The following is a 13,170-nucleotide window of genomic DNA, read 5'->3' on the forward strand; positions in this document are numbered from 1 at the left end:
TTTGGATCCCTTCCATGCCACCTGGACCTCATTTTAATATAAGACTAAATTGTGGGAGATTCCTGCATTATTTGATATTGTTTCATGCTTTACGCTGTACGTGTAAATAACATATGTGATGTTAAAAAAATACAAGTCTAGACCAAGCTTTCAATGAGATTTTGCACATGTGGAATGAATTGCCCTGTTTGCAGGCTCAGTCTGGTCTGCCAGCCCACTTGATGCACCCTCCAGTGAATAAAATGCACTGTTGCCTGTTACTGACAGTGTTTACAGCCCTTGCATCATTACACTGCTTAAAGTGCTGAACGCGAAAGATTAAACGTATTTCTATTTAAATTTGAATATACCAGTATTGGTTTTAGCTAAAGGTTGTGGAATTTAATAAGTGGATTTATGTTTGCTGACCAGCATTTGTGCAGCAGTGCTTGGATAAAAGATACAGCAGGTCCCTGATACATGCAGATGATGAGGCTTGTGGATTTGCTGACCTGTCTTTGACTCCTCCTCTTCTAGTTCCTTGGCCTCTTCAGCTGTGGGGGAGACAGAGGAGCCATAATCAGTGGGAGCCACAGCACAAAAGGCGTTCACGCAATGCCGTCACTTCATCACAAGCCTAGCTGATCCTTCACAGCTCAATGGACAAGCTGTGGAGAGAGAGCTATATGATGACACACACACACACACACACACACACACACACACACACACACACACACACACACACACACACACACACACACACACACACACACACACACACACACACACACACACACACACACACACACACACACACACACACACACACACACACACACACCCCTTAACCTCCTATCCAGCCCTTTTTGCAAAGACAGTAATCACATTAGGCTTTAGCTGCTGGTTCTCTGAAAACCCACTGTCAACAGAGTTAGGGAGGCAACCCAGTGATGGCTGTCACACTTATACACACTTGGCGTGTATATGCGCACACACATAGGGGCTAAAAATAGGTCCGAGACAGACTTTCCAAGCGACTAATATTAATACCATGACACAATTTTCACAGCAATTGGGCTCAGAATCCAATATTAAGTGTCTGATATATTTGATTAAACTGAAAAGTGAACAAAATGAAATGTCAAGTCAACACAATCCATTTGTTTATATTCCTATATAAACAATGGTTGACTCTGATAGCAGACTACTATATTATTATTGCAGCAGCAGAACATGCTGAGTTTCCAGATTCAAGCAGCATGTATACATCTCCTTAAACAACATTATTTATCTTCCTCCATGTTCCATACGTTGTATATTGAAATCAGGTTTTAAGAAATGATAAATATTCACATATTGAGACATTATCCAAAAATACTCCTGATGATGATATGTTGTTGGCATCTGGAATGTCTAGAATATCTATTCTGGTCAACCTGTTAATAATGTGAACATTTATACGATAAAATCCACAAAAGCACCTTGGAGAAAAGCACTAAAAACCCACTGCTTCACATCTTCAGGGCTGTGGTGTGACATTGACATAGATCTGTGAGGCTGTTTACCTTCACCGCTTCATTCAACACCAACAAATCGAAGAGTCCCACCACTGTTGCAGCAGAGGAAATACCTTGGGGGACGGGGCTTTGATAGGAGAGTGAGGCTCATTTAAAGTCAGGGTGAAGATGAGGGCATCCACGGGGCAGGGAGTGAGATCTGCTTTCCTTGTACATTGAGAGTGTTTGAATGTTATGCCCCTGCTGGCTGCATCCCAGATGTGTGGAGGTAAGAAGAAGGGTGCCGATGACTGACGCACCAAAGCTGGACAAACCACATAGAAGACGAGAGAGTCCGGGGATAATAAAACTACTCACTGATGCCAGAACACGGTTACTGTTCCTCATCATCCCCCCTTCTGCCTCTACGTTTCCACTACACAGAATGGAATCTCTTCAAACACTGCTGTGACATCTGAACGTTTCAAATGCAAGCAAAAGCAAATGGCCTGTTAGTAAACCTATAGGACTATAAATACACTAATTAGTCTAATTCATTCATTCTTGCACCCTAGAAACAGCATGGCATCCTTCTTGTTAAACCCTTTGTGCATACTAAGACATATGGCTTAATGACAGCAACGCTTGTGCTGTGGAGGTTTTAATTCATTTTCTCTCTCTTTGATTATCAAATCATGACGACTGAATTTTGCTCATTTAAAAGAAGTAGAGCCGAGGAACAAACTGCTTCCTTTGGCCAACATTTTGATCAAGAGTGTTAGAAAAGTCTGGTTTTGAAAGTGTTAGATAGCTACATAGACTTGAAGTGAAATTAATCCACGTATTTAATGAGAGTCTCCTGCATTCGAAGGTCCATGGTAAACCTGAGGGTTTTACCCCTGCGAAACGTGTGAACCACTGTGGTGAAAACCCAGGGGGATAACACTGCTTCCCTCGTGACTTTCATCCGTCACACTGGGGAGCTCAGTCCCATGTCACCTACACATGATATCCAAGTGTAAGTCTGATTAAATCACATGCTTATCTAAATGCAAAATACGCTTTGGAGAAATGGAACCGTGAGACTAGATAGGACTCAGAGAGCATATATGAGATACATAGTAATTATGTAAGGGTAGAAACGAGGGAGGAAAAGAACGAAAAGCTCAGAGAGAACAGAACCATGCTACTGCTGAGATACAGCACTGCCCCAGGAATTGAGCTTCCACAAGCCGCTCTGCTCTGTTACAATACACACTCGGGTGCTCCACATACATTATGACAGGTAAGAAAAATGACTTACTCACTTCTCCACTTTTACTGACCCTTCCACCCTCTTCTACCCAGACACGGCGGAAGATAGAGTCAACTTCAATCTGCTATACCCGGGAACGCCATTAAAAGATAAGACAACCACAATTAGGTTGCAGTTCCCTGCTTCCTGCCCTCCCCACAGCTCTGGATATGTGCATACCAATCTTATTTTTAAGCCCCATCCACATCTGTATTCATATGGTATCATTGTATCAGGAGTATAAGAGCCTGCATGATATGTGAGTACGTCAGCATTCCCACTCTTCAGGCTTTGTGCTTGAAAACACCAAAGACTACGGGAGCTTTGCTGGCAGGTGACATAATAAGACTTAACTTTTCAAGAGAGTGGACAGTGGATGACCACATAATCAATCCCACCTTCAGTAGCAGCTCAGATCCCTCCCCCACTTAAGAAAAAGGGCCGCAAAACCTTAGGAGCCTTTTTGGGAGAAACAGCATTATATTTCTCCCTTTCCATTTCATTTGATTGCATATGTTCCATGAAGCTATTTACTCTTTCCTCTGAGTCTGTGTCACTTCCATATTTATTTTTAAACCTCTGGGCCCTGGTGCAGACACTGGCTGACCTTTATTTAAATGTCTTCTCCACTCTGAGCGGATCTCATTACAGCAGAGCTGGTGGCTCTGCACTATCTATCTCATTTCAAACCTTTTTCTCTTTGCACTTGCGGCGATCCTCGGCTACTCCGCAAAGCTAATTACTGGACCCGAGTAATGATGTTCCTCTTTGCCCACCATCCGAGATCCTGCCCATACGCTTTAAGCAGAACTCCCTCTGGATGCTCAAAGTTCCTTGAGCGGCAAACATCTCATCACTGCTTTTCTGCTCGTTCTCTCCCCGCTTTTAGTTGTGCCTCGCACAAGATCTCGGCAACATGCCGCAGTCATGCACATCATCTACTGGACTACGATGTGAAGAGATTAAGGAGTCACTCTGCATTTTAATGAAGGTCCTGAAAAGGGTTGAAAGGGGCCTGAGAGCATGATAGGTTAGCATCCATTATTCAGCAAGCCCTTGAGTTGTGTACACAATGGGCCAGCACAGTCAAAAAAAAAAAAAAAAAGAAGAAAAATAGGAAATCATTTCATGACTTTATTTTTTGTGCATATAGCTCCACAGTTGTCACCGCTCTGAGATTCACATTTCTTATTCCCCCTAATGAAGGAAAGGCAGCCCAAAAAACACGCTGTTATCTAACCTTGAGGATTAAACATGGATATTCAAGTGAGTCATCATCATTGAATTGTGAGAATATAAACTGGTGCTGTTTGTGCAGAGCCACCTGTCCCCCCCTCTTCTCTTCTATTCCCTTTACCTTCTCTCCTGGCCTCCTCGCAGCTCTCCTTGATCTTCCTGCGACAGACAGCAGCCAGGGCAATGAGCAGCACCAGCAGACACACGGCCAGGCCAACAGTTACCCACAGAGCCACCGGGGGGAACGCGATGTTCTGACCTGAAGCAGAGGGCAGAAGGGGGGAGGGAGAGAGAAGGGAGAGCCTCATTATTCACTCTTGCAGTGCTAAAATAAGAGCACAACTGTCACAGCTGTATCCATCACCATGAATTCATCATTGAGCAATTTTGCTGTTTGAGTTCGTTGTCATAAAAATCCTGAATTATCCAGACGGCAGAACATGAAGCACAACATGATGACACATCGTCGTCATCGGCCTCGTCATATACTCTAAGGTTGAATTTCCAGAAACAGAAAAACTGTGAGAAAAAAAAACAACGCAATGAGTGACAACCTTTGCTTAATGTGAATGGGGGTAGGAGCTTCTTTACCCGCGTCCAATTAAGACACTTGAGTCATTCAATTGGGTCCAGATGGCAGATAGCTAAGCAGTTGCACAAGACTGTGTTGTCGTTTCACTCAAACAGCATTGGCACGGCATTAAGAGGGTGTTGGCGCTAACTATCCCACCCCCTGCCTTCTGCCACGCATTTCTCAGATGTTCGACTTTCTGATGCGTTTGCTTTAATATTCTTGAAAATTGTTAATGATTATAATTAAATTTTCACCCTGAACGGGAAGAAAAAGTCAATATCCAGTGATATATTTTAAATAAGAACAAGGAATAAAAAAACGAGAAAAAAACAAACATGGGACGGTAGATTTCTTTTATGAGTACAAGTATATCTTTGGGCCATTACACTCTTACTTTGGAGACAATTAGACATCAACATGAGTGACAGCATGTTGTTGGCAAAATGCTAACTGATGAGGAGGAATAAAAAATGGTCAGCAGAACAAAGATATCAGAGACAAAGCCAAATTTCCCAGGGGTATTCAGGCCGAACAGAGGAGGAAGAAAAGAAAACAGAGCCACTAAATAGCTGTGAGTCTGGCTGTAGCACAAACAGGCCTCCCTCAGAGAGTGTCCGCTCTGGGCAGATAATAATAAAAAAAAAGACTGACAAATGACTGGCACTGGAAATAGGAAATGATGGAGCATCTGTAAGGACTTGGCGTAAGCTATGCAGACGGACTACAATACAGCCCGGCCAAGATGGAGGGCAAACAGAGGCGTCCTTTGGGAGGTGATCAATTCTCAGATGGAAATCCAGTCTATCTGATCCAGAAGCAAATGTACCCCATTGTCCCACGGAACAGAGTTAATGAAAGGCCACAGAGGGCCATAGAAGGGAGGAGGAAGAGACATGCACTTACCGATGATAGATAAGGATCGTTTTAAAAAGTCAGTTTAGCCTTTTTTTCTGCTGTCAGGATGGTAATTCTAATCTGTCTGTTGGTCATTTCGCCACTTTGGTCCAGACCAATATATCTCGACAACTATTGGATGGATTGCTATGATATTTAGTAGACATTCATGGTCCCCAGAACATGAAGTCTAATGACTTTGATGATCCCCTGACTTTTCTTCTCACCCAAACATGAGCTTCATATTTGTTGTTTTGATTGAAATGTCTCACCAACTATTATGGGGATTCCGATCACTAGGCCACCAATTAGAAGAGCCGATCTGATGAGTTTAATTACAATATCTTGGATTTCCCTCAGGATCAATAAAGTATCTATCTATCTATCTATCTATCTATCTATCTATCTATCTATCTATCTATCTATCTATCTATCTATCTATCTATCTATCTATCTATCTATCTATCTATCTATCTAAAACGCCAATGTGTGACGTCACAATGACTTAGTCCATTTCTTATATACAGTCTATGGTTTCAGCCTATACTGTTTCCAGCAATCAGCCCCCAAAATTATGAATGGAGCACCCATAACAATATATTAGATAGATAGCCATTCATACCACCTCAGGATAAACTGTAATAACTGCGGATCCCTTGACTTTTTATCTAGCATCACCAACAAAATTTGTATTTGCCCAGCATTTAAATACCTGCAAAACTACTAACATTCCCATCAGCCTCAGCTGTGCTTGGCATTAAGTGCTAATTTGCAAATGTTAGCATGCGAAAAATCTCAACAAAGATGGTTGACATAGTAAATATTATATCTGCCCAACATCAGCATGTTGTCATTAGTATTTAGCCGAAAGCACCGCTGTGCCTAAGTATAGCCCCACAGAGCTGCTTGCATGGCTGCAGATTCTTAGTTGTATTATTACTACTCCTTGGTGGAATGGCAGTCGCATATTAAAAAGAATGCCTCTGACTGCAATATAGACATACTTGTTGGGGAGGCAGATTTGAATGTATATTACATGTTATACATGCCTTGTAATGATTATAATCTAAATGTTATAGTGCCATATACACCAAATCTATTTCAAGAGAGTCTCTCGATACACAATGCCTCTCTGGTACTGCTGCAGAGCAAAAACTAAACAACCAAATGTCACGGAGAAAAGGATAAAATCTGGAAAGTCAATCTTGTCATTTTGATGAAGCTGCGTGTGCCTCCCTGGGCTGGTCATGACTGATGATGCTGTGGCTCGCTGTCCACCGAGCCCTTCGCTCTGTTATTTTTAAAGAATGACCATATGAGAGCCACTTCGTACTACCAGCGAAAACCACAAAACATGTATGAAAGAGTGATAATCATACACAAGAAGTCAGAAAAGTAAAAAATGTGTCTAGCTCTTTGTGACGAGTAAGGAAGACGCAGTGTGCTTTGTTTCCATTGTCTTTCTCATTCCCTTTTTATTCTCACACCTTCCCACCACACTCTCCCTCAAGGCAGGCTGATAAAGACAAATGCCATAGTCGGCTATCATTGCTACGCCGGGGCCCAAAGGGCTGCAGGATCATATTTTTCTTTTTCTCTTGTTTGATGATGTGATTTTGTTTTCTTCAGAAATAGATTTGTCTCTAATGGCTCTGTTTACCTATCCTGCCTCTCCCCTTTTCCCTATTCCCTCTGTGCAAGGGTAAGGATGGAGTGCTTTGGGCTGCACTGTCACATTACCCAGAGTCTGCAGACTTCAGAGCTGCACCAAACAGGGCAAACTTCACTTGACACACAGCTTTTCTCAATACTACGAACGAGTAGCGCACATCAGAATACACATCAAAAAAGTGGGAAGTGTGTCTATAACAACTTGACAAGATGTGATAGAGAAAACAAAGATAATAACTGATTCAAATGCCACACAGTAAACAGAGACCCTGTCTGTATTTACTTCCTTTCACTTCTGCTGATGTCAACACTCAATGTCAGTTAACTAGCAAACACAAAATGGAAAAAGGGCTGAAGTATGTCTGTACCCTGTCGGCGTACATAAAATGACACTCTAGATTTAGCAGATCTTTTCAGGGTTTTTTTGTCATAACTTGGTACCTTGTGAAAGAAATTCTGCACATTTCGGCACATTGAAACTGTGTGCAGCATTTATGGATTTTGTTTTTATTAGATTCGATATGCTTGATGTGTGTCAGTAGAATTGCACTTGGTAATGTTGAGATTTGCACTTTGCCACTGTCTGCAGCAGCGGTTTGCTGACACCATTTTCCATGAATCCGTCAACCACTGTCTTATGTATTATCTTAGGTATATTAATACATTCTGTGACATAAAATGACAAAACAACAAAGGGTAACATCTGTTTCATGCATTACTAATAGATCCAGTAGTCAGAAACATATTAGTCTACTTTAAATGGGATTTTCAGTAGTTCAGATGTCATTGAAACTGTGTCTGCAAGGCATTGAGTGAACACAACGGCAGTTTTAAAGGCTATAAATGGTGATGCTGTATTACGCTCATTATATTGTGCATATAATGTAATGTCTTATTCTGTCCATCCCTTGCCTTGCAGTCTCTTTTTTGTAGAGCACTATCAGACTTACATATAAAAATGATATATAACGAAGAGGTTTGACTGGTAACTACAAATGCACCTTCAATTAATGTGTGCAACATTCTTTACCGGTCGTATCGACCACACCTGGAGAGCACCCTCCACTGATACTTCTTATAGGTGGTGCTTCATCGTAGGTGTTTTGTGTATCATTGGAGGCCACAGCAGATTGCTACGGTAAAAATAGATATTTAATGGGGGCAGGCAAGAGTATGATAAAACACCACCTCCATATGGAGCCTCTAACACAGGGCACATCACCAGTGAGAAATGAGGCTCCCTTAGTCTCTGAAAGACACTATAGGGGACTCGCAAGGGGCCAACTTAGGTATTGTTTGGGCTTCAGTGAATGTGAGAGCCAAGATTTGCAGGCATTTTTACAAGCCTGAGTGTTTTCTCTCCAGCACCTTTGGTGGAATAAAATGCTCCTAAAACCCCCTTGCCTGTCATCTTGGTTCTGCAACGTGAAGACGGTGGAGATCAAAGCTGCTTTCTCTCCAACTGTCAGCCCAGTTTTACCTGCCTAGAAGAAACCCAGCCTCTTAAGCTGTGACCAAAGGAGAATAATGTCCCTTGACAGAAGGATGACTTCAGGCTAAAAAGAGCCTCAAGGCTCATTGTAGACAAGCTGGAGGGATGTGGAAGGGAAGAAGAAGAGTCAATTAGGTTTTCCTTTCATTGTCAGGATGAACAACCTGACCTTATTCTGCCTGGTTGTGAAAACAGGGGGAAGAGAGAAAGGGGACCTGTAGAGGAGGAGTGTTGATCAGAGAAGAATGAGGTGGACTAGGGGCTAGCCCAGGGGTTGAGCAGCAGCAGGGCCCGGCCCTGCTGGAGGGCCTATACAGCCCTGGAGACCAGAGAGGCACAGCCAGGCCCGGGACTCAAAATAGGCTTATATATCTCCCTAACAATGATTCACGTGGCAGAGATGAAGACATTCATTCAGACAATACAGTAAGGCAGGGAAGTAAAGTGAGTGAGATATAAACCTCAGTGAGACAAAACCGGAGCTCACACAATCGCATTCACCCAACACTGGCAAGGTGATTGATGCACACTACCTCGGTGAGTGCAAGCCGATATTGGTGATTTAAACTCCTTTATTCAGTTTCTATGTATTGCCGCCGATCTCACAGGAAAGAGATTGGCAGAAACAATAACAATGGTGCTAATGGAAAGAAGATGGCCTCTGTGTCAGAGGACACGGATTAGCTCGAATGAAAAACATGAGCGTGAATATTAGGATTACATTGAACGAATGACTTTGAATTTGTTTCAGCTTCAGTTTCAATTACCGGCCTTTATTATCAGCATTGAAGGTGTCCATCAAACCCTCCCCATTCAGCCTCAGCATGAAAGGCTTGTGACCACACATGCACACCAACCATTCTTGCAATATTTCTAGGAAACACCTTTCCTCTCTGGGAGAGGACAAGACGCTCACTTGTACGGGGAAATCTTGGCAAACTGAGATGGATGACGACAGGTTTTTTGTCCTCTCAGCATCTTTGCTCTGAGCCTTCGCTCCTTTTTTTTTGCATTTCAATAAATTGCTTTTCAGCTAGATGCTACCTCACCGTCTTATTGGCATGCAGGGAAGCAATGTGCTCGTCTCTGGGACGACCTAGCGCCCATTTACTTATACAATTTGTCTGACATTATTGCCCTTCCCTTGACGCTATGGGCTCGTGGCAAACAAGAGTGTATGATGTGCAGACGTGCACATTAAAACAGAGTAATGGCTTTGCATTTATAGGAATAAAGTTTCTAACAGCCCTCTCTTTTTTTCTCAGCGGGAGAACTATAAAAGCCATCTGGTGGTGATGGGGGAAGTGGCGGAGGGTGAGCAGGAGAGCAAGGTGGATGAGTTAGTTATTCAGTGAAGGTTGGAGGAAGAGGGTAAAGCGGGTGAGAGACCAAGCGACCCAAGGAGGGGGGAAACAAGCGGTTGAATGAGTTTGGGGTTGTGGGTTCGTAAGCGAGCAGGCATTGAGCTGGTAACTATGTGAATTGCTGGACTGGGCTGGAATCCCAATGAGGTTTTTGTGGTCTTTTGTGGTTTTTGTGGTCTGACCTTTCTTTAGTGGGAAGTTTGCTCACAGTCCAGAGGTACCCTGGCCATAGAGCAGTGCTATGGATTTAGAATCACCAGATAGTGTGGTAAATCAGAATTTAATCTGATTGATCCAGGTGAATATTCCCTTCCCTTCCACCCAACAGTCACACACGACTGAAAGGGGTTACAATGAGACGTAGAGACGGACTGAGCTTGAGTCCCAAAACCACTAAGTGAAGGGTGCTACTCCGGGTAGCTGTCGGAGCTACCATGGAGCCCACAGCATCACTAACTGTAGCCTACGCCTTTTTCGAAAAATCTAATTTCAGAGAGAAACAGCATTAAGTAATTGCTCAAACTCCATTGTCTACCATCCATGCATGGAGTCAATAGGAGTATCTCAAAATACAGGTGTTGTCTAATATAGGTGGAGTTCTCTTTTTAAGATGGAGAACTGCTGACTTTAGCACTGCTTGTGCCTGTTAAGCTACCCTTAATTCAAATGAGTAAATCATGTTTGTGTTGTTACACACACACACACACACACACACACACACACACACACACACACACACACACACACACACACACACACACACACACACACACACACACACACACACACAACACACACACACACATTATCTAAAACATAAATGCACATATAGAGTAGATTACTGTTATGAATTCATAATTAAGAAAGACATTCATAACTAATTCATGTGATGGGGCACCCCCCCCCCCCAAAAAAAAAAAAAAAAAAGTAATGTAATCTCAATAATTGCCAGCATTTCATGTATTCCTCCAGTAAACGAGACCAGTGTCACAGCTAAGTCACAGGTATATTCAATGGGATGATTTCAAGTCTTACTCAGATATGCCAGAGGCAAGGTTAGAGGGAGTTTTCTCATCTTTACAGTTGAAGGTAATCCCATACCCAGTAGACTGGCTAATTAAGTGAATATACAGCTCAGAGCCAACTGCATGGTCGTCGTGTTAGCAAGGCAGAGGCTACGTTACAGGCACAGAGGTGTGAGAATATGTAATAGCTCTATGCTGGAATATAAACAATGGCCTGAGGTAGAGGTGGGCAGTATAACCAGAATAAACTAGCCTAATGCAGATTTGGCTTCACCATTTGTTCCGGTCCAGAATGGATATTAAATGTCACGTCAAATTGTGCCTCAAGCATCAGCTTTCATGCATATATTAAACCAGTGTGCTTCGCTTTTACACTAAAACAAATGTACATTTGCATGTTAAGAAAAAAGCGGGTGAGGAAAGACGGCAGAGACATGTGCAAATCATGCGGAAACGTGTCAGCAAGTATGAGCAATGTATGAGAATCCAGCTCAGACACGAGTAGTACTGGCAGCACTGGTGTGAGAAGCGAAACCACAACGCACTGTTGCTGGAGACCTTGTCCTAATGATGAGACAAGTCAGACGTGGAAGGACATGATAAAAGCACAGAATCCATGGTACATAAAACAGCAAACATTTCACCCAAAACAACATCCTGAACCTGCACTGCAGCTTTTATGAGAAAGAGAAGCAAACAACACCCTAACACACACACACACACACACACACACACACACACACACACACACACACACACACACACACACACACACACACACACACACACACACACACACACACACACACACACACACACACACACACACACACACACACACATACACACACACACACACACACACACACACACAGCTGTGCAGTTATGAAACTCTCCTGCAAGAACCACTGCAAACCGCAAACAGTTAATTGATCATAACTTCCAGTAATAAACTGTTACTTTACTTAGTCTCTTAAAAAGAGAGAACATACCGCATCTCATCATATACCATAAATGATCAATATAGTGATGTGCTGTAAATTTCATGTCATACTACCCAGCGCTCTCGGTGAAGGATGAAAGTGGACAACAATGCCCTCTCACAGCCGGCCTGCCCACCTCATCTAACACTGGCCTGGGCTACCTCTCTCTCTCTCTCAACGTCTCCCATGTCCCTCTCAGCCCCACTGGGGCCTCAATTAAAAACTCCTCTGATGTCTAGTAACTGACAGAGACTCCATCACTTCCACACATCCCTCTCCACTGAAAGTGGCATTAAGATGTTGGAGGCAGAGTGGACTATTGATTTTTCTGTTTTTTTCCACCCTCTAGTTGCTCCATTTCTTCACTAGGCCATCTTCGCAATGCAGGCGAACTTGGGTGGAATACTCACTTTACAACATTGTGTTGTGTCTACATTTTTAATTAGCTTTAAAGCAAGACGATGTGTTGGAGAAAATCACTAGTGACAGCTATCAGTACCAAAACAGACTATCTGGCTAGTTGTTAATGCCGAAGTAGAGGAGCTGAGAGCAGAGTGGCAAGGACAAATCTGAAAGGATTAAAGAGGCATTTAAAACAAAGCTTATGCATTTATCCTGCTAAACAAATCCAGGCTCAACATCTAAGGCCTACAACATCTAAGCCCTCTTAAAGCAGGATTATTATTATTATTTTGACATATTATCATCAAATCAAGCTGTTGCAAACACGTCAGCCAATGGTTAACCTATGTACACATCCAGAGTAATATCAGCATTCATTTGGAGTTACTTTTCTGACCACTCGCCAGTCTAATATTCAATCTCCTTGTAGCTCTTTTCTGGTCCTCACCAACAACAACAGAATTGAGAGCGGTGAGACTCAACCAAACACGAAAAATGCGTACCACAAAAAAGGGTATTTGCATAGTGAGGTGATAACTCTCTATAGGTTTTGTAACAACTCTTTTGACATAATATTCATTCATTTAACACATTACCAATGCAAAAAAAAAAAAGATTAGTGCAGCTTCGAATTGATCCTGATTCATTATTATATCAGCATGTATTTGCATGCAGTGGGGAATGACTTTAAGTGATAAAGTGCACAGATAAAGGCATAAAAAAGGGCTCATTACACATAGAATACTTCAATGACACA

The 13,170-nt window shown here is 42.5% G+C and overlaps 1 protein-coding gene across 2 annotated transcripts in view; it reads right to left on the reverse strand.

The window, feature by feature from the left end:
• The window catches only part of cd276 (CD276 molecule), a 66,507-nt gene that overhangs the window by 19,016 nt on the left and 34,321 nt on the right, over positions 1–13,170 (reverse strand). For both annotated transcript variants that reach the window (XM_084038700.1, XM_084038701.1), the window contains exons 5-6: positions 4,130–4,267; positions 492–533 (exon numbers count right to left, since the gene is read on the reverse strand). In XM_084038700.1, the coding sequence (XP_083894826.1) occupies positions 492–533; positions 4,130–4,267 (180 nt within the window). The remainder of the gene's footprint in view (positions 1–491; positions 534–4,129; positions 4,268–13,170) is intronic.

This window comes from Eutrigla gurnardus (assembly GCF_963514095.1).
Source record: "Eutrigla gurnardus genome assembly, chromosome: 1".
Classification (NCBI taxonomy): domain Eukaryota; kingdom Metazoa; phylum Chordata; class Actinopteri; order Perciformes; family Triglidae; genus Eutrigla; species Eutrigla gurnardus.